We start from the raw sequence: 23,241 nt of genomic DNA, 5'->3' as shown, positions 1-23,241 counted from the left end.
CATATTCTAAGCCCTTCAGTCCATTAATGTTAAACCTGCTACATCTTGTGTTATCCTGATTGCATTTCCACAATACTTGAATTGTTTCTTTCTGGCTGCTTGCAATATTTTCTCCTTAACCTGGGAGAATATTCCTTAGAGCTTTGCTTTTGGGATCTCTTTCAGGGAGTAATTGGTGGATTCTTTCAATTTCTGTTTTACCCTCTGGTTCTAGAATATCAGGACAATTTTCCTTGATAATTTCTTAGAAGATGATGTCTAGGCTCTTTTTTTGATCATGGCTCTCAGGTAGTCCAATAATTTTTAAATTATCTCTCCTGGATCTATTATCCAGGTCAGTGGTTTTTCCAGTGAGATATTTCACATTGTCTTCTATTGTTTTCATTCTTTTGGTTCTGTTTTATAATTTCCTGATTTCTCATAAAGTCACTTGCTTACATTTGTTTCATTCAAAATTTTAAGGAATTGTTTTCTTCAGTAAGCTTTTTGGACCTCCTTTTCCATTAGGTCAATTCTGCTTTTTAAGGGATTTTTTTCCTCTTTGGCTTTTTGGAACTCTTTTGCCATTTGGGTTAGTCTATTTTTTAAGGTATTATTTTCTTTAATATTTTTTTGGATCTCCTTTGGCAAGCTGTTGACTCATTTTTCACCATTTTCTTGCTTCACTCTCATTTCTCTTCCCAATTTGTCCCCTATTTCTCTTACTTGATTTTCTAAATTCTTTTTGAGCTCTTCCATGGCCTGAGACCAATTCATATTTCTCTTGGAGACTTTTGACAGCTTTGACTCTGCTGTCCTCTGGTTGTATGTTTTGATCTTCTTTGTCACCAAGGTAAGATTCTATAGTGTAAGGTTTTTTATGCTATTTGCTCATGTTCCCAGCAAAATACTTGACTTTTTAACTCTTTGTCAAGGTAAGACTCTGCTTCCAGTGGGAGTGGAGATAGGGGTGGGTATACTGTCCCAGGCTTCAGGGGTTTTGTATCAACTGCTTGATCCCTCACCATCTGTGGGCCCAGAGCTTCAGAAGCAGCTGCTGCTGCTGCTGCCACTATTGCCACCCACCACCACCATTTCTGCCACCCCAGGGCTGGGGCCAGACCCCTGCAAGACCATGCTTCCCTTTCACCCACGTCTCACAGAGTTTTTCCACTGACCTTCTATGCTATGTTTGATATATGTGGGTTGAGAAGTCTGGAAACTGACACAGCTGTCAGTGAATCAGCTCCCTGAGGCTTGCTTTGGCCCCATCTGTGCTGGCGTGGCCCAAGCTGGACTGCACTCTGCTCCCAGACCAATGCAATATACCCTTCCTGTCTACCTTCCAGGTTGTCTTGGGCTAGAGATGTTTCACTCTGTCATTTGGTGGGTTCTGTAGCTCTAGAATTTGTACAGAGTCTTTTTTTATAGGGATTTGGGGAGAGCTCAGATAAGTCCCTGCTACCATCTTGGTTCCGCCTATCTTCCCATTTTAACAACATTTTTTCACCAATAGTTTAATTTTATTTTCACTTCCAAATTCTCTCCCCTCCTGTCCCCCACTTTCCCAGTGAGAAGGCAAGAAAAACCCGACACCTTACAAATAGATATGGTCATATAAAACAAATTCTTGAATTAGCCATGTCCAAAAATAGAAAAGAGAAGAAAAAGAAGAAAATATGCTTCAGTCTGCACCCTAAGTCCAGCTGGAAGTAGATAGCATATATCATCATGAATGTTTTGCGGTTATGGATGGTCATTATGTCTATCAGTTACTAAATCTTTCAAAGCAGATTGACTATCTTTACAATATTGCTGTTACTGTATAAATTGTTACCCTAGTTCTGATCACTTTGGAACAGTTCATACAAATCTTCCTAGGTTTTTCTGAAACCAGCCCCTTATTTCTTATAGTACAATAATACTCTATCACATTCACATACCATAACTTGTTCAGCCTTTCCCCAATTGATGGGCATCCCCTCAGTTTCCAATTCTGTGTCACCACAAAAAGAGCTGCTATAAAACTTTTTTTGTACTTATGCACCCTTTTCCTCTTTAATCGCTTTGGGGATTAAAAATCTACTAGCAGTCTCACTGTGTTAAAGATAGCTTTGGGGGCATAGTTCCAAATTGCTTTCCACAAATGACTGGATTATTCACAACTACATCAACAATGCATTAGTATATCTTTTTTTCCCACATTCCCTCTAGTGTTAGTCATTTTCCCTTTTTGTCATCCAATCTGATGGATATGAGATAGCACCTCAGAGTTGTTTTTAATTTGCAAAAGTAATTCTAAAGGGCTGTCCAAGATAAAACAACATTAGTATTTGATATAGTTGTAGAAATACACACCACAGCAATAAGAAAAATAAATTGAGAAAATAGTCCAGGCAAGAGGTGATAAAGGCCTACAGTGGCTGCTGAATAAGTAGAGAAAAATGAACCTATATGAGAAATGTGGAGAAAGAAATTACTAAGTTTGACAACTGATTTGCTATATGAGGTAAACAAGGAGGATCTGAAAATGAAGCTGAGGTTGTGAACCCAGGTGATGTGAAGAATGGTGGTCTCAAAAGGAATAAGGAAGTTTGGAAGAGGCAAGGTTTTGGGGAAAAAAGATAATGAGTTCTGTTTTGGACATCTTGAGTTTCATATGTCCATGGTCAGACATTCAGTTCAAGTTCAATAAGAGAGTGCGATTTGGTATTGCAACTCAGGAAAGAGACTACAGATGAATAAATAGATCTGGGAATCATTTGCATAGAAATGGTAATGATATTATAAGCTCACCAAAGAAAGTATAAAGGGAAAAAGACTAAAGACAGCCACAAGGATCACCCCTTCCCCATTAGTGGTTAAAAATAACATAAATGAAGATCCAGCAAAAGAGACTCAGAAGGAGCAGACGGGAGGAGTCCCAAAATCCCACATAGGAGAGTATCCAGAAGGTAAACGTGTCAAATGCTGAAAAAAATGTCAAGAAGGATGAAGATCAAGTTTCAGTTTGAATTTCAGTTGAATAATGAAGTAAAAAAACAGGCTTAGAAGAAAGTGAGATGTGAGGAAGGCATTAATCATAGACAATTTTTCAAGGAGCTTGGCTGAGAAGAGGAGGACAAATATAGGACAATACCTAGTGAACATTCTAGGTTCCAGTTGCTTTTAGGGACAGGGTCTGAAGTTTGATCACTTCCATTCTAAGACAGCGAGACAGGGACCATCAGCTGAATCCCATAGGAAGGAGGAAAGGATCTCATTGAGGTTGCAAAACCCTAGGTGAAGAGTGAGGTTTTGACAATAGCAAGAGCTACTGTCCCAGTGCCCCAGAAGCCTGAGGATAGCTCTGATTCTGATTCTGGTCCCCAGAGGAGGGAAGAAATGTAATTACCACAACTAAGGCAAGAAGCTAGCCTTTCCTGGAGAGTGTGGGGTGGGAAGGGGTGGTCAGTCATGGCCTGCAAGGGCCAACAAGATAGATCTGACCTTATCTAGGTCTCTAAAGGAAAAGATTTGTGACTCATCCCTAGGTAATAAGCAGTGTAATAACTCCAATCATAGGCTTCAGAGGGCTAGGTGATGTCAGTCTGTACCCCAGAGAAATCAAATCTTGAACAACCACCAAGCAAAGATCAACCTTGATCTAGATCTCTAGAGAAGGAGTGATCCAGATTCATTCTCAGGCAAGAAGCAAGGCCTCATTGTGGTCACTCTAATCCAGGTTCCTAGAGGGAAGGAGATCAAGAACTCAATCCTCCACTGAGGAGTGGGGAATCATCTTCAGGGGAAGGAGGAATTTAGGATTTGACCTTCCAGGTAAGAAATAAGGCCTAAATTTGGTAGCTGTAATCCCAATTGCCAGAGGAAGAGGCATCTGATATTCCTCTCCCAATGTGAAGGAAGGCCTCAGGGTAGTCCATCTGCCAAAAGTGAATGAATAAAAAGGGTAAAAAAGCTATTTTGGAACTTCCAGGTCATGTGAGCAACAAGATGGCAGACTAGACATCCAATCCCTATGACCTCTCAAACTTATCCAAAACAGAAATTGTACACTAAAGATAAAGCAACTCCAACTATTTCCATGGTCTAGGGTACCTGGAATTCAAATGGTGGTTCAAAAACAAAAACTTAGGAACTTATGCTTACTGAGCAATTTGGGAGAAATCTAATAAAAGAGAAACTACACAAGTGAATGCATTTCTGGAGAAACTAGAGTTAAAGTACTTACAGTGTCTTCTAAATGGGACGGCAAAATAATATCTATACTTCTTGGCACCACGTGGAATTTTTACAAATATTGACCATGTATAAAAAGGCAGAAATAGTCAAGATAGCTTTTAAAGACCTTATTCTTACTATATTCTTACATTATTTTAAAGAATAGAAAGTGGTTCAAAAAACACAAACAGAAGATCCAGATCCAGATGGAGAACATACAAAGAAATCTTAAATAATGAGTAAATCAAAGAACAAATCGTAGAAACAATAATTCTGTAAAAGAAAATGAAGATAAAAAAGTATCAAAATGTCTGGGATGCAGTTAAAGTAGTTCTCAAGGGAAAAATCATATCTTTGCAGTCATACAGTAAGAAAATAGAAAAAAAATGACCTGAATATACATTTAAAAAATTAGAAAATTAACAAATAAAACTAACCCCATAGAAATGATAAATAAAAGACTAGTCCTTTGAAAAGATTAATAAATTTGATAAACCCTAGGATAATATGATTAAAAATAAGAGGACAGAAAATCAAGTCAATAAGATAGCAAATGAGTAAGGTTGTTGTGTTTGTTCATTTTTTCGAAGAGGACCATGACATGACTTGCACTTGACTTTGTTTTGAGTGAGGGAGGGTTGTGCATGGTCACCAGCCTCACTTTTTCCTCCTGAGCCATCTGAATCCAGTGACCACATATTCATCAGGATGACTGGAGATGGCCCAGGATGCAATGAGAGACCTTGGCTTTTTAGGCTAAGGCCTTTTCAAATACTCACTTAAAGTGAGATAATGCCCATTCAGTGAATAGGCCTCTTTAAAAGGTAGTCAAGGGGATGGTCCCTGGAGAATAGAGTACTAATAGGAAGTTAAGGAGGCAGGCATAGGGTGGGCAACATAATTCTGGATGGGGACAACATAAGGGTGCAAGTGATTTAAAGAAAAAGGAAGCTGTCAAAAAAGATGATAGCCAGTTTCAGAGTGGATAGAGATTATTCAGTTCATAATTTTATCAAAAAAAAAGCAAAAAAAAAAATGTACAAGGTGAAATCACGGTAAAACTAGAAGAAATAAAGAAGAATAACCAGAATATGTTATGGACAGTTATGTGGTAACAAAATTGAGAACACAAGAAAAATAAGGGAATACCTTTAAAAATTTAAAAAACCCAGATTATCAGAAAACTGGATAATCCAATCTCAGTAAAGGAAATATATCTAGTTGTGAAAAAACTACCAAAGGAAAAAGCTGCTTGGGCCTGATAGATTCACCGGAGAATTCTATTATACTTTTAAAAAATACTAAGTACTCACACTTCACAAAATATTTTCAAAAACTGAGAAAGAATCTACCAGAATCTTTCCATAACACAAATATAATCCTAATACCTAAACCAGGAAAAGATAAAACACAGAGAAAACTATAGGCCAATGTCATTAATGAATATTGACTCAAAAAATTTAAATCCTGTCAAAATGATTATGATTTATCCAAGAAATTGTTCATTATGATAAAGTGGGATTCTATGTCTATAGACACAGAAAAAGCCTTAGACAAAGCACAACATTCCTTTATGCAAAATACCCTACAACATATAGGTATATATGAACATTCTTCAAATATCATAAAAAGTAATTATCTTAAATCAAAATAAAGTGTCATATCCAATGGGGATACAGTATTTATTTTCCAATAAATATGTGAATGAATCAAGGATGCCCACTCTCCTGACTATGATTTGATACAGTTCTGGAAATACTATCAATAGTACTCAGAGAAGAGAAAAGAATAAAAAGAATAAAGATAGGTGAAGCGGAGATAAAACTATCCCTGTTTTCTAATACTATGATGGTTTACTTGGAATACCCCAGCAAATCAGCAAAGATACTAATTAAGGCAATAATTTCAGCAAAAGTTGTAGGCTACAAAAGGAATCCTCAAAAATCAAAAGTATTTTTATACAATAGTAACAACACATAAGAAACAAAAAAAGGGAAATTGTATTCCAAATAACTATAAAATGCCTAAAAATCTAGAGATCAGCCTCCCAAAGTACACAAGACTTGTATAAATTCAATTACAAAGTGTTCCTTAAAGAATTAAAGAACAACCTAAGTAACCATAGAAAAATTCAATGCTCATGACTAGGCCTTGCAATATAATGAAAATGACAATAGTACCAAAATTAATTTATAATTTTAATGCTATACCAATTAAATTACCAATAGAATACTTTCCAGAGCTTCATAAAATAATAACAAAATTCATTTAGTAAAACAATAGGTCTAGAATATCAAGGAAAATGATAAAAAGAGAAGTAAGGATAAAGTAGAACAGCACGTCCAAACCTCAAACTATATTCTTGTAAGGCCAAGCAAAGTAGGATCTTTTGCTGTTTTTGTTTTACTAAAAGTACCTGTGAATAATGTGATTAAGGAGGATCTTTCTCACCCATTGTGGGGCCTGGGAAGATTTGTAGGAAGGTCCACACTTTTTGTTAATGAAGCACTGGTTCTCAAGGTTTGTGACGCCCTTTGACTCTAAAAAGTGTATAAAGACTCAGAGGTGTGGGTTTTACTTTGAGGCTTAGCTTTTGGAAGTGTTTGACTAGAGGAGGACTCTGGGAAGCCCCTAAGGCCCCCTCCCCGCCACTTTGAAAATCCAAATGTCAGTGCTTCCCTCTCTGGTAACTATGGTCAGACAGTTGGACCTGTCTGTTGAATTGTGATGTATGTATCTGTTGAGGTTCAGGGGTGCTGGGGACCCTGAAATACCAACACGCTAGGTCCTGCTCAAATGAATTCGACTCAAGCCTTCTTAAAGTCAAAGAAAGACAAAGTTTATTAAAGATTCGCCCTACTGGGTTGACTCTTAAGGAGCCTAAGCATTTGTAAAGCTTGTATCCACAAGTGGGCCTGATAGAATTTCAGCTAGACAGAGTCTGAGCTGGATTGAATCTGAGCGCCTTCATGGAGGTGAGAAAGTCAGTAGGAAAGATCTATAGGTGGTCTAGTGGTTTGGGAGAAGGGTCTAAGAAGGATCTTGTTGGGATTGGGGTAATTAGTGATGTAATCCAGGGTGGGAAAACAGCTGGAAACAATTGGGAGGTATCAGCCAATGCAGGGCTTGGGTGGGATGTAGGTGGGTATGAAAGGCCAGGTTCAAGTGGGGAGATTCAAGGAGAACTCAAGAAGGTTCCAAGAGTCTATACCGCATCATATCTATTATGGTCAGGCAGAGGAAGTCATGTCTGTTGATCTTTGATTTCTCTGTATTTTCTTTGAAGTTCAGGGTGCTGACTCCCCTGAACTAGGTGAATGATATATGTGTATGATTAAAGGAATGATACATGTGCTTAATTTAAGTGATTGTTAACCTCAAAAGTTGCCTTTCTTTTTATGAATGCAGATCTAAGAACCTGTGATAGCAGGCCCCCTTGTGCATGTTGGGGTGCTTACTGATACAGTTATAAAGTAGCTGTCATCAAAAGTATGTGGTAAAAGAATAAAGAGATAGATTAATAGAATAGACTGATAAGGGAGATTTAGAAACAAGAAAACATTATAACCCAGTGTGAGATAAAGCAGAAAACATAACTTACCTAAGGGAAAACTCTCTATTTGGAAAAAAAAAAAGATTGGAAAACTCAGAAGTAGTTGGGGAGAAATTAGGTTTAGATAACACCTCACACCACACTCCACAATACATTCTAAATGAATACATGACTTTAATATAAAAGATGATACTATAAAAAAATTAGAAGAGAAGTAGATTATGTATCTCTCACTGTTATGGGTAAGAGATGTATTCTTAACCAAACAAGAGATGAAGGCAATTATAAAAGATAAAATAGGTAACTTTGATTACCAGAATCTGAAAACTTTCTTCACAAACAACATTAATTCATCTAGGATATGAAGGAAAGAAGTTGAAAAAAATCTATCAAATTTCTCTGATAAAGATTTGATATCCAAGATATATAAAAAATTAATAAACATATGTAAGACTAATAGTCATTCCCAATAGATAAATGGTCAAGGGATATGAACAAATAGTTCTCAAAGGAACTGCATTGTATTCACAATCACATGAAAATTGCTCCAGATCATTAAAAGGAATGCAAATCAAAACAACTCTGATGTTTGTTTTACCTTACACCCTTCAAATTGACAAAAATGACCATAGTAAATGTTAGAGAGGGTGTGAAAAGATAGGTACACCAATACATTGTGGGTGGAGCTGTGAAATGGTACAACCATTTTATTGTGCTTTTTTTTTTTTTGGCTCATTGCTATAGTTAGCATTTCTTTTTTTAAAATTTATTTTTAACATTCAATTTTCTAAAAATTTTGAGTTCCAAATTCTCTGCCTCCCTTCTGCCCCTTCCTCACTCATTGCAATATGATATTAATTATATATGACATCATGCAAAACATATTTCTAAATTAGCCATGTTCAAAAAAAGAAAGAGAAGAAAAGGCAGGAAATATGAGGAAAGAGAAAAAAAAGTATGCTTCAGTCTGCACTCAAGGTTCATCATCATGGGTCCTTTGGAACTGTCTTGAATCAGAGTAGTTGTCTTTCACATTGGATCATCATTATAATATTGTTCTTAGTGTGTACTTAGTTCTCCTGGTTCTGCTCACTTCACTTTGCATCAGTTCATATAAGTCTTCCCCTTATAAAACATTCATTTCTTTTTTCTTTAATTAATGTCCCTCCCATCTATCTCCACTGAGCAAATTTTTTTAAAAACCCTGAAAAATAAAGCCCTTCAATACATACATATATAGTCCAACAAAACAAATTTCCAGCACGTAAGAGATTGTACAAGCATTACTTATAAAGAAATACAACTTTGAAAGACTTTAGAACACTGATTAATCATAAACAACCACTCCAAAAGAATAGTATATAGTGCTTTAAGGTTATGTTATGTAGTGCATTAGGATTTGCAAGGCAAGTTGACATTTTATCTTAAAAGAACTTCATAACAACCATATGAGGTGGGTGTTACCTTATTTCACTGATTAGGGAACTGAGGTTGAAAGAAGTAATTTGCCCAGGGTCCCACAGCTAGTATCTGAGGCGGAATTTAACTCAGGTTTTCATGTTCAGAACTCTTACCCTGTGCACCACCATTTGCCTCTTGTGAGAGAGATGAACTTGAAATATAGAGATTTTTGGACACAGTCAATGTGAGAATTTGTTTTGCTAGGCTATATAATGTATATACTGATGCCTTCTATTTTTACAATACATTTCTTTCTTTCTTTTTTTTTTAATTAATCTGTTGGGGTTATTCAGGGAAAACTGGTACCTCTGATGTGAGGGCTGTTGAACCCTTTTTTTTTGGGCTGCTTTCTACCTTTGGTGTTCCTCTGCCACCCAGCTCCCTCCCGTGGCTCCAAGAAGCACATCAGCCACACCTTAGTAAAACTGTCTTATCAGACAGGTTAAACCAGGTTGAGGGTAACTAACAGGCCTTAAACCGGTTAGTGAGTTAGGGGAGTGTCTATCCCAAGTATGTAAAGATTTCCCAAAGGCAGAATGAGCAGATGAGAACAATTTGTTCCAACGGTCATGAAGGCAGCTAAAGCAGGTGCTATGGAGTGCTTAAACATCTAAGACGCCAAGGTTGTCCACTGAATCCTGGGCCATCACCATTCATCATGACTTTTGTCTTGCCACTGGAATTAAATGACTCTGGAAGAGACAGAAAGGCCAACAACTTCATGCACCTCTGCTTCACTTAAATCCAATTTATACATGAGTCAAAAGACATTCCCTTATCTGTGTGCATAAAGTATGTCTCCAGTAAGCTCACAGAAGAGGACTGTTTTGGTTTTGTCTTTGTATCCCCAGGGCCCACTTGACACGTCTTGCATATGGCATCCACTTAAAAAGGACGTTTGTGGGAATGGAATTGAGCTATCCTTCTTTGCCTGTGCAAGATATGTATGTGTGTGTGTGTGTATGTGTATGCATACATATATGTATGCACATATACACATACATTTTCATATACATACATATGCATACATATATGTATGCACATATACACATACATTTTCATATACATACATACATAACTGTATTTAATTGTCCATTTTTTCTTTATATCTCTATGATCTAGCTCTATAAATGTTTCTTGATTTATATATGTAAACCAGTATATGTATTATATAATATACAACATAGATATTTCATCCATTGTTTTCCAGTTCCATTTTTCTCATTGTTTATCTCTTTTGTATTTCACTGAAGAGCTGAGAGCTGAACCCTAGTTTCATAACTACAAATAGAAAAGGTAACGTAATCTTAACTTAGAAAATTAAGGATATATGCTGTAGGCATCTTAATCATTTGGTACCTTTAATGCAATTCAGTTCTAAAATGCCTAATAAATATTTGCCTGTGGATGCGGAATGTGATTATGTATTTGTCAATACAATAAGAATAACTTTTACATGATACTTTAAAGTTTGCGACAATTTACAGATATTATTTAATCTTCACAATAACTAAATAAATTAGCTTTTATTATTAAACCCATTTTGTAGATGAGGAAATTAAGGTAACTTGCCTAGAGTCACATAGCTACTAAGTTTTAGAGCCAGTATTTGAAGTGAGGTGTTCTGACACTAAGTCTGACAACCAATCCACTCTACTATCTGGCTGCTTCATCCAAATTCATTGCTGATGAAGTTGTCTAATTAATCTGATTGATCACTAAATATGAGAATCTTCTCATTCAGCTGTCTGGTAAATCCATGTTGAAAATAATCATGAGAAAGAGATGGATATATGAAAACATTGGAACAAGTTTTTTAAAAAGTATTTTTACATGACTGTTCTGCAGTGTTTTTATAGGATGTGTATTTTCAGTGGTTAGAGACCATTTTATGTTGAAGATTATCCTATCATCTGAACAAAGAATTACCCATGAAAAAAATGCACCCTAGACAGGACTAGATAGGCATTAGACTTGTAATTTCATTGGACAGGGAACTCCAAGGTAAAGAAAGATTTTGCTTTGCTTTGCCAATGCAAGTTAGAGTGCTATGATTTGCTAAGGTCATATAGTCAGGATGTGTTATATGTGTTAGAGGGACGACTTGAGGCTAGGGCTTCTTGATGTTTCAGCTGCTCTTTATCCAAGTCCTAAAAAAAGATATTTTAACATTCAGGATGCAGATCACTATAATGACCATTCATGACAAGAAGACTCATGATCCAGAATGAGACATACATTTTGAGGCCATTGTAAGAATTTATTTTGCTTGACTATGTGTTTTTGTTAAAAGGCAAGACAAGTTTTAGTTTTGTCTTTGTATTCTTAGCATCTACCATAAACAGTGTCTTGCATATGGCACTGACTTAAAAAACATTTGTGTAATGGAACTGAATTGTTCTTTTTCTTTACCTGCCCAACATCTGCACATATCAGTATTTATCTATCATCCATTTTATTTTCTGTCTTTATAATCCCATATTTTGTTTTTATATAAAAGTTTTTCAATGGAAGGAGGGAAAAAACAGGGAAAGCAGTTAGGGATAGGGTTATGAAAATGTTTAAGAGAACAGAATACACGAAGAGAGTTTTAAGTTATATGAATTTATTATATACTTAAAAAAAGAAAAACAAACTCCACATAATAGGGATTCACAACTTCATGTATGACCCCCCCTTTTTTTTTTTTTTGAGTGTCTGTTAAGTTCAGAAATTTAAAACTCATAAAAACCCCAAACTGAATCAATTCACATATAAATTAGATAATGATAGTGTTGTACCATGGAAGATACATTGATTCACATCTTGGCTCTTTCCCAGTTATTATTACCTCTTGTCCTTGGGCAAATCACTTCAGTTCTCCTGAGACTTCTGCTTTCTTATCTGTAAAATGAGAATTGGATTAAATGATCTCTAAATCCCCTATTGAATACATTCTGGTGACTCCCTTTGTCTTTACCTAAAACTCTGCGGAGGCCTTTAGAGCCTATAACAACTTGGCTACAACCTACCTTTTCAACCTTCATCATACATTACTATCTTTTCTGCACATTCCAGTCTATCCAAATAGGTCTTAATGTTCCTCACACACAGCTCTGTCTCTATGCCCGTAATATACTCATCTCCAGTTTTTGGAATTGCTTATTTCCTTCAAAATTCAGCCCAAAAGCCACCTTCTATAGGAAGCCTTTTCTGATACCTTCCCAAATCCTCCAAGCTACCAGTGCTTTCTCCCCAAATTATCTTATATAAGTTGTATATCACTGACTCTGCCTCCCTTGGCTCCCCCCTCGACAAAGGTCTTTTACTTTTTTGAATGTTTATTGCTTGATTTCATAATCTGTGATAAGAAGGAAGTTAAAATCAGAACACTTGATTAATTATCAAACACATCTGGCTTATGCAAGCAACTTTCATATACCCTGAACTTCATTATAGAAGTCAGCAATATCTATAATACTATAGTCATTATAGGATACATTCCTATAATAGTCATCCAGAATACCACAGGGTTGTGCAGGAAAATGTTTAACAACCAGATTGAGGGGCAGGGGACGAGGAGAGCAAATGTACTCGACATTATAGCACTATGAGATCTATACTCTCCATCAATTTCTTAAGTCTTATAAATCAAGTCCCATTGGTAATGTTTGCTACAATGTTCACAATGCAAATTTAACAACTGGCTCTTTTTAGAGAGCTGGTTTGAGCTCTTTCCAGCACACTACTATTCTTCCTGGCAAAAAGCAATATAGCTAGCTCTCAATGTTATCTGGTCTGCTGCCATTTTGAAGAAACCTATATGGAATCAGGACAGACTTGTCTGTGGAAATGCTTCTTTAAATAGGTTTTTTGGGGTGTCTTCTTTATGATTTTAATGCCTTGATATTCCCAAATGACATCGTTATCTATTACAGAGTCCTTCCAATTTCTGTATTTGGGGGCCATTTTTTTCTGAGATCAATTCTCATAGCATTACAGATGTAGATGAATACAGTAAGATTTAGCCAAGTATGCCCTCTAAAATACAGGGGGAAGCTGCTTTTTTTAAAAGCTAAATCTGTGATGGTGTTTTCTCACTATTTGCTTTTGTCTAAAAAAATCACGAAGAAAAAAATTCCAGCTCAGTACACTTAATGGTTTCTTATTTGAATTCAGAACTATGGTTGCTCCATAGAGGCTACTAGTTTAGACCTATAAGGGTCAGTAATAGTTTTGGACCTTTGGCAAAAAGAACAGAGAAAAGACACACTTCTTCCTGCAGTAGGAACAGAAAGAACACTTACTCCTTTGTCTCAAACAAGCCTTTAGAAAAACCAAGATCTGGTGGAGCTGGGAATGATTCACTTTGGAAAAGAATCTGGAATTATACTTGTTACTGCCCCAACAATACCACTATTAGATGCAGATCCAGGGGTCAAAGCCAATGGGAAGTGTCACATATCAAAATCTGTATCAGTATTTTTGGTAGAAATAACAAACTGGAAGGAAAGGTGGTCATCAATTAGGGGATGGCTGAATAAATTGTCAGATATGGATGTCTTACTATAAGAAATTACAAAAATGAAGAATTCAGAGAAACTTTGGGAACTTGTGTAAACTAACAAAAGAACTAAGAAGGCAGAACAACAATTTATAGTGCTCACAAAAACGTACAAGAAAACATTCAATTTAGATTTCTGATCAATGCACTGTTCAATTGTAACTTTAATTGTGACAAACCTAAGTAGTGTACTAGACTTCAGAGCTTCTTAAACTTTTTGCACTTTCAACCCCTTCAGCACTAGTTTAACTGTGGGTTACAACCCCCATAAGAAGCCCTGTAATAGAATGAGGCAAACATTTTTAGACATAGCCAACATGTTTGCTCTATTTAGTTTTCATAAGGGGGTGACCTTGTGTGCTGGTGTGTAGTCAATGGAAAGTGATGAATAAAAAAAGGCCCACTTAAATATGAATAATCTCTTCAGGTGTGCTGTTGCTGATTGAAACTTACTTGCCCCAGTAATAACAAATAACAAGTAGGGAATTTTTGTAAAAATGTGTTCAAAAGCCTATCTTAGTGTTGGAACTAATTTTTACAACTTGAGGCTTCAGGACTCTAATCATTTTTGACAAGCCAGTACTCAAATAATAAAGTGAAAAAAATTAGGGAGATACTTATTAGCTGTGTGACCTCTAGGCAAGTCACTTGACCTCAGCCTGTTTCCTCATCTATAAAATGCAGTAATAGCACCTACCTCAGGGTTGTTGTGTCCTACATAAACGCTAGCTACTCCTGGAGTCAAGGTACTCTAACACTGATGCCAATATAGTGATGTCATTTTGGTCCTCTTTGAGAATGAAGGGTAACAACCAAGCTACTACTATTATTATTTTTAAATACAAAATGAGAAAATAAACATCTGGTATAGCCAGATGTCACAGTAGATAGTCTATAATAAATTCAAATCCAGCCTCAAGATAACAGCTGTCACTCTGGGCAAGTCACTTAAAACTTTTTTGCCTACATTTCCTCATTTGTAAAATGGGAATAATAATAACATCTAGTTTTCAGGGTTGTTGTAAGGTACAAATGAGATATTTGAAAAATACTTAGCATAGCACAATAACTTGGCACATAGCTAAATGTTTATATATACATATCTCTCTCTCTCTACATATATATCTATGTACACACACATAAATGATGTATCTTAGGTATTATCATTATTTTATATTTAGGTGCCTAAGTATTTGTGGTAAATCTTAGTCTTCATGTCAGCCCTAAGGTTGCGATAGTACTGTTGTAATATAATTTGGAAACACAGATTCTTTGTCTCCCTCTCCTTCCTCACTTACTAGCTGTTTGGCCAAGAAACTTGCTATTTCATCTATAAAATGAAGATAATACACCTACCTGAAGATGCAGAGCACATGGAAGAAAAATGTGGAAAGAAATGAATAGAAAACATTCAAGCATTCAGTGGGACAAGGGATCCCTCAAGAGCTCTACCACTTCTAAGAGCTGATTTTTCCCCAGACTTGTTGTACAACAGTACTCAGAGACTCTTCCCAATTCAACTGGTACACTCTCTGACAAGACTGGTTTTTAAATTAAATGCAAAAGCTCCCAGAAATCAAGATTAACATCATTAGAGATAGCTTCAAAGCCTTGAATATTCCTCCCTAGTGCAAAAGGAAAGAAATCTGTTTTAAATCAAAAGAACTGCATTGCTTTGGCTTTGCTACGGTTAGCTATCATCTTAAGCAAATACCTATACTGTCTTACACTTATTTTTTCATATCAAATCATGATGCTTTCCCTTCCTTGACTCTGTAAGGATAAAATAAGTGAATGCATTTAAAAAATCTGTACTCCATAAATGGAAAAGGACCATAACAGACCTACAGAAGGCATATTTCTTTATACAAAAGAGTAAGTAATGCTAGCTTTGCTTTATAATGAACCATTATACTAACATATTCACAGATGACAGTGATTCCATTGATACAGGGACATCCCAGACAAAGAAACGCTGCCTACCAATGCAAACTAGTACTCTTCCTAAAACTCTAAGTATCAGAGTTCTTTAGAGGATAAAGAGGCGAATGATTTTCCTATGACCACAAAGCCAACATTCCAGAGGTGGGACCTGAATACAGGATACTGGATCCTAGGCCAGCTACCTATCTATGTCCCACTGCCTCTCTGCATATTCACATAAGTATGATAGTCCATTACAAAAGGATCACACAAAAAATTTAACATTTTAAAAAAGAAAATAAAATATGCCTATTAAATTTAATACATGGGTTACAAAATCAAAATTCTTTTATAATCAAGATTTTATTAGTTCATTTGGTAATCAGTACATAGACACTATGAATAAATTGTACATTTAAAAAATGCTAGAAAAGTCTAAAAATTATGTAGTTATAATCCTTTTTCTGAACTGTTATTCCAGTGACTTTCTTACTTTAAGTTTGGAGGGAGGCAACTCTCCCTAAAAAGAGGTTATCAAATACCAGTATCTTGAATACGGATAAGGTATTTGGTCTTTAAGAAAGCAAAGTTCCACTAATTCTGTATTTGATAAAACTATACTCGTTATAGAGATTTTCCAGTCTTTTAAAGCACATTAATGAAGTTACTGGAAAAAAAAATGTACCACCACTACCAAAGATGACAATGTCACAAATAGCACACAATTTTGAAAGGGAGATCCACCACCAGGGAGCAGTTTTATTTAGGAAACAATTGTACCGAAAGACAAGATGGATACAGATTAAAATAAAAGCTTTAAAATTCATGGCCACAACTCCAAATTGCTATCTATGCTTCATTTAATATGTCAAAACTGCCTATGGAATGTTAAGTCTATGCACAAGACACACAAAACCATACTAGTCAACATTCTACTAATTTCTGGTTGTATTAAAACAAACAAACAACAAACCAAACCGACAACCAGCACATGACTTCACCTCTTTAAACAAGAATCTAAATAAAGCCACTTTAGATTGGCTTAAATTTATCTAAATGTTTTAAAAAATTAATATGATGAGGTGGTATTGCCTCCTTCTTAAAAATGTGTTTCTAGAGCTACTAAAAAACTGGCATTTACAAAATAGTTGATAAAAATATTCCTCTGAATTGTACAAGAAGGGAGGTACCAGGGACAATTGTTAAAACACTTGGTATAAGATGTTATTCAGATTTGGTTTCTTTCTCTCCTGCTGAATCAGATTCTGGAACCTGGAAAGAATGTAAAACAAAAAATTATAAAATTGCTCATTATATTTGATATAGCTCACAGAAGGGAGTAATATTTCCAAACAAATTAGTATGGATAAAATAAAAATGTCAAGAAATATATCAAACTGAATATTGCACACACACCTCAATTTCACAACGTCCAAAACCAAACTCATCATCTTTTGCCCCAAATACACCTATCTACCAAACTTCTCTGTATCAAAGGCACCACCATTCTTCCAGTCTCCCAGGTTTGTAATCCAAATTATCCTTCATTCATCATTATCTACTTATATAGTTAATCAGGACCAGATCTCGCCATTTCTAACTTCCCATCTTTTCCATCCAAAACCTTCTATTTATATATTCACTACCTTAGCTTCAGCCCTATTACCTCTCATAAAGATTATTGCAATGGCCTCCTAATTGGTCTCCTGCCTCAAATGACTACCTGGTCCAATCCATCCATAGCTGCCAAAGAGATTTCATTTTAGCCTAGACTTGACCTATCACTTCTCTACCTCAATAAATGCCAGGACCTCCCATTATCTCTAGGATCAACTATAAACAACTTTGGCTTTCAAAGCTCTTCTCAACCTACCTTTCCAGCAGTTCCCTTTCTGAACTTACAATCCCTGTTCCTTACACATGACATTCCATTTCCAATCTCCACTCCATAATCCAGTCTTCTATATGGAACCCTCCCTTCCCTGCCTCCATCTTACAGAATCTCTTCATTCCTTCAAGATGTAGTCAAATGCGTATTTTCTATAAGAAACTCAGCTGGTAATATCCACCCTCCCTGAATACTGTGCATCCCACTTCATATTTATCCTCTACATATATACAACATCTCCTTGAAGAGAATCTAAGGTATTGAAATGGATGAATACAATATTTTTTATAGTAAGATATTTAGTGTGGACTGGGAGCCAGAGTTCAAATCTTGGCCCTGCCACTTACCACCTGAATGACCCTGGGCAGAACATTTGTTCTCTCTGGGTATATTTCCTCAACTGTAAAGGATAGGGTTAGCCTAGGTGATCTCTTCTGTCTCTAAATCTATAGTACTTATACTGGTGAAATTGTGTCCATATGCAAAAATTCTAGCTCAGTCACCTAAAATTTTGGTAAAAATTTATGATGATTAAGTGCATTTGGAGATATAACACTATAAAGACTAGATATTGACATGATGTTGAGAGTGGTTTACCTTATTTTATAGTGGGGCTGTTTTTTATTAATAAGAAATAGTGCTGAGAAAGTCAAGGTATATGGAAAAGAATAAGTACTGACCTCTTCATTTTTAGTTTCTCCATTTTCTGCAGGCAAGTCATCTTTACTCTCTTCTTGGTTAGTAGCTTCTGCTTGTTTTCCTTTTGCTCCTTTTTTTCCTTTTGTGTGAACTTTTTTGTCCTCAGATTTATTCTACAGACACATTAAAAACAGTGCTGTATGTATTAATACATCTTCCTAGCTTTAAACCTTGTCCTTTCATAGTCCGCAATAGCATACAATGCATATTAATCTGAATTACATAGTAAACTTTTTCTAAGAGCAAAAATCAACTTCTCCCATGAAACCAGAATATTCTAATGAACTTATTAAGGAGATCATAGTAAATTTTTAGTGAAAGACAAATACTTAATTATTTTTGCTTTATTTTCCAAATTACCAAGTTCTTATCCATAGTACATATAAAAAAATTATCAATTTTTTAAATCTTCAATAGTCTGGGGAAGGAGGGGAGGGACTGGGTTGATGAATTCTAATCATCTACTCTCCTCCTTGCAGATGAAACAATTATGTCTATTTTTTAAAAAGCTAATCTTTTTATGAAAAATGTTTTTATCCTCAATTTTTTTCCATTTTTAGGAAGTATTTATTAAAGACTTTAAAACAAAGTCTGTCATTGGAATAGCTAACATGAAAAATATTTCACCTCACTACACTCTATTTTTCTTCCTTTTTAGCATATCTGAAAAGGAATAAGCTAATACACACATTTTAATAGTTCATAATGAAATTCAACAAAGAATCAAAGATAGCAATTTAAAAATTACTGAAAGTGTTGACCTTTTGATCCAAATTTCTTATCCTGAGATCATTTAATAGTCAAAAGTAAAGAGTAATAAATTTATATTTTTATTATTTCTGTTTAGGTGTCTGAAAATTTGGCAGTTATGGGAAGCCCCATCTGAATTTCACTAACAAAACAAAATACCCTATGCTGTTTTAATGAAGTATAGCTTTATATTTCAGGTATGGCTAACTTGAGTACAGATAAGATTCACATTTTAAGAGTTAACCAAGTTTAATGGGTGAATTCTCTAAAAATTCCCAAATACACACCAATGAAATACTTCACCTAAAAGATGTACTGCATTCTTAAGCTCCCTTTTACATCTAAATGACATTTGTGAATGTGTTTACGTGTGACAAATTCAACATTGCCACAGGAAAACAAATCAAACAAAAACCCCACTGAAGTTTACACCCTAGTATAAGGTGAATTAGTAGCCATCAGTTGCACATATGAAAAACGGTGCATCATTAAAGACATTTGTTGTTCAGTAGTGTCTGACTCTGTGACCCTGAATGGGATTTTTTGTTTATTTGTTTTTGGCAAAGATACTGGAGTAGTTTGCCATTTCCTTCTCAGTGGATTAGGGGGAAAGAAGGTTAAGTGACTTGCCCAGGATCACTGAGCATCAGAGGCTGGATTTGAACTCAGACCTTCTTGAGACTTCAGGCCAAGTTCTTTATTCATTGAGCCATTAAAGACAGACTGTTCAAAAATATTGCTTAATCTGCAAGACTTGGAAGCTATATTAAACTGACGTAAATTAAGTTTATTGAATATCAATGTTTAATTTAAAAATTAAAAGTATACTTCATTCTTCTTAAGTAGCTCTACAAAGCCCAAACTACACAAGAAACGTATACTTGGATGCATCTAGAGACTGATGAATGACTACTACATACTGGTTAGTAGTTGCATCTCTCAGTAAAACATGACTTATGGAATGTATGGATGATCTTTATATATGACTTTAAGGTGTAGAAATTGCTTTGTACACGTTACCTCACTTGAGCCTCACAGTAGCCCTGGTAAGGAGGTGCTACAGGTGTTTATCCCCTTTTCATTAATAAGGAAAATGAGGCTCAAAGAATTTATGAGAATTTCAACAAATTCTTCCTAAATGCAACACTTCCACCTGTATTACCATATTGCTTCTTACATAAAGTAACTGTATTTTGATGATATAGATCTGTTAAAGTCTGACTAGCATGAAGACTGTGGTATAAATTAGAAAGTAGAAAATAAATCTGAAAGCATCCCATCCAATGAATGGCTTCTGTAGATAAAACGGAAACATTTTAAATAAAGCTGACATTGTTTTCTCAAAAGAAAATTTGAATGAGGTACCAACCATCTGTATCTCTAAAAGCAAAGTGGTGACTATTATCAAAAAACTAATATCAAAATAACACTTTGAATGAGAAAGAAAGGAAAGAAATATGGGGGGTGGGGCAATTAAACACTATTCATCTCAACATTTCAGGAAAATTTACTGGCATTTCTAAGATTGTAATTAATATTACAGCTGTTTGTAACTGAAATAAGGCTATTAGAAAAAAATTATTCTAATGCTATTCTAACTCTCATTATTTTTCTGTGGGCATTAAAAGCCTTCATTGGTTTATTATGCTCATACCTTTCTTGAGCTGATTAAGATCTCCAGCAAAATATTTTTAACAAAACAAAATTAGAATTTTATATAAAAGGCCCATTTTACTCAAATTTCAAAAGTACAGAAGAAAAATTTGAGTTTCTAAAAACTATTTTTTCTTAAAAATAGGTCAACAATATGTTGGTAATTAAGAGGGAAAACCCAGTGATAAATTACGATCAAATTGGCACATACCCACAAAATACTACTCAAAACAAAAAACTTTAATAATCATCCACCTGATTTACAGATTTAAAAATAGCTGAGAAATTATTAACTCTCTAAACTGATTTAGAACCAAGCAAGATATTAAATTCTGACATATGTTAAAAAATTATAATTAGTTTTGTCTTTGATGAGCAAAGGCATTTAATAGTTATGACTTCATCCAATAATTTACATCAGATGCACATTTAATAATTTACTCTTCCAAGAATATATACTTGAGTCCTTCTGAAGATCGATGTAACGTATTTGAATTTTCTTGTTAGTATTTTTTGCTATATATTTTGAACAGACATGTGAATTTTCCCTTCTGACTTTGGAGAGCCTCTCAAAATGAAGCTTACGACGAAAACATCCTTTAGTATACTGATTTTTCTAGCTAAAAAAAAAACTCCATAAATACACGTGCTTAGAAATCGCTTCCTTTTAGCAATTTAGACCATACTGAAACAAGTGGCGGCATAAGTGAAAATGAACATGAGTGTTCAAGAGTTTAGCAAAATTAAAGATTTTAAAATATTGAAAGAGAACTCAATGTTAATGTTCAGCTCAAAAGAACTTCTGAGTAAAAAGTATATTCTGATTACACTACTCTTGGTTACTGACAGAAGGAGAATAAAAAAATCTGGTTTTCTAACAGATTCAGACACTGAGTCATAAACACAAGGTTCGGTTGAATGGGACTGGAGAGAGCAGCGGAAAAGACAAATCCAAATGAATAATTTAAATACCACCCACCAATTTCTAGGTTCTTTTACGTACAAAATCTTACCTTTCCAGCTGTCCTTTTCGGCTTCGGTTCCACCTTGGCAAGGGCTGGTTTCTGGAAGACAAAAGTACGGGTAAGTATTTGTCGTCCGATAGGGGCCAGAGAAGGAGAGGGAGTAAAGGTGGCTTTACTTACAGCGGACAGTCTGGCCGACCTTCTCTTGGGCTTAAAAAGACAGACCCACAGTTACTGAAGATGCGCACGTCCCACAACACCGCCGCCTTCCCCCAGACCCGCATTCCCGGAGGCTCAAACATCCTTACCTCCTCCCTCACTTCCCCTTCTGCAGAGTGGACCTGCTCAAAGAGAGGCAAACGTTAGCCACATCACAGGCGCCAAGCGAGCCCCAACCCCGGAGCTTCCCTGAGCAGGGTCCCAAATGAGACTTGGGAACAATTCCGCGCTCGGGCCCGAGCGCCGCGGGCAGGTACCGGGGCACCCCAGCACCGGCCCCGCGGACTCCCCACGGCTGGTCTCTCTCCTGCTGGCCGGGGTGCGGGTGCTGCCCGCCGGTTAAACTGGGGGAAGCGGGCGGGCTCGCAAAGCTCGGGAGAAGATGGAGGAAGGCGTGCGGTCCCGTCCTGGGTGGGAAGGGGCCGGGGCTTTTCTCCCATGACCATCCTCTAACTTAGCGCGTCTCCCCGGTGCGCACGTATGCTTGCAGGCTGTCTCCTCCATGAAGCCGGCGAGGACCACGATCCTGCCTCTGTCCGTACCTACCACTCAGCAGAAAGCCCGGCACACAGCCGGCGCTTAATCAGTGCTTTTCCCGGGAGCCGGGCCTAGGGCTCCCGGGGGCAGGCAGAGCGGGCCGGTCACGCGTGCCCAGTCCGCTCGCGGCAGGGGCGGGGGGCCGCACACTCACCTTCCTCTTGGGCATCTTGGCAGCGCGGGGGGATCGGCTCCCTCTCCCCACACACGGGTGAGCACCGGCGGGTCGCAGGGAAAGGGCCGCGGCGGCGGGAGCTTCTTCTCCGGCAGGGCTCCTGGGCCTCGACGCTCCTCCTCCCGCCGCTGGGCTGCGAGGACCCGCAGCGGGAGCAGTCCGAGAACTAGCTGGAACCGGATTGGAATCCCGCCTCCTCCCCCTTCCTCCATCTCCCTCTTCCCGCCGGCCCAGGCCCGTCTCCGCCGCAGCCCATTGGCTAGGACCGCCCACCTCCTGCCGTTCAAACGCCGACAGGAGCCTGCCATAGGCGGCCGGCACGGTCACTCGAAGCCTTTGCTCCGCCCCTCCGCCCGCCCTTTCTATTCTTTCTCGTCCTCGCTTTTCTTCTTCCGGGAGCCCGGGAGCGGAGGAGGAAGCGGGGCCCGCGACTCCCACGCCGCTACTCCAGCTCTCACTTTACCGCAAGCGGGGCTGCCGGCTCGGTCTGCGCCCTCATTGGCCGAGGGCGGTCACGTGCCTCTTCTACTCCAGCCCCAATCTCCGTGCGCCGACTCGTTTTACGTCATTGTTGGTTTCTCTGCTCCCGGCCCGGTCCTAGAGCCGGACGGAAAGCTTGAGTGTTTGCTGCTTCTTTTCCCGGGCGTGCCGAGGCCTGAACGCTTCTTGCTCTCT

General features: G+C 37.2%; 1 protein-coding gene across 5 annotated transcripts; it reads right to left on the bottom strand.

Moving 5' to 3' along the window:
• Positions 1 to 9,465: 9,465 nt before the first annotated feature.
• HMGN1 (high mobility group nucleosome binding domain 1) lies at positions 9,466 to 22,935 on the bottom strand. 5 transcript variants are annotated; one of them, XM_072614796.1, is made up of 8 exons: positions 22,546 to 22,935; positions 22,333 to 22,396; positions 21,944 to 21,976; positions 21,816 to 21,845; positions 21,684 to 21,734; positions 18,249 to 18,380; positions 12,045 to 12,097; positions 9,466 to 9,906 (listed from the first exon to the last, which is right to left on the bottom strand). In XM_072614796.1, exons 1-7 carry the CDS (start codon positions 22,872 to 22,874, stop codon positions 12,068 to 12,070), a joined length of 669 nt encoding a protein of 222 aa, XP_072470897.1. In that variant the 5' UTR covers positions 22,875 to 22,935; the 3' UTR covers positions 9,466 to 9,906; positions 12,045 to 12,067. The 5 variants fall into 5 exon arrangements, with proteins under 5 accessions (XP_072470897.1, XP_072470896.1, XP_072470895.1 ...); XM_072614795.1 differs by lacking the exon at positions 9,466 to 9,906 and having other exon boundaries at positions 11,952 to 12,097; XM_072614794.1 differs by lacking the exons at positions 9,466 to 9,906; positions 12,045 to 12,097 and adding an exon at positions 16,025 to 16,952.
• Between the last annotated feature and the right edge of the window lie 306 nt (positions 22,936 to 23,241).

Source organism: Notamacropus eugenii, chromosome 5, assembly GCF_028372415.1.
Source record: "Notamacropus eugenii isolate mMacEug1 chromosome 5, mMacEug1.pri_v2, whole genome shotgun sequence".
NCBI lineage: Eukaryota > Metazoa > Chordata > Mammalia > Diprotodontia > Macropodidae > Notamacropus > Notamacropus eugenii.
Note: the sequence above shows the minus strand (reverse complement) of the source record. Positions and strands in the feature narration are given on the sequence as shown.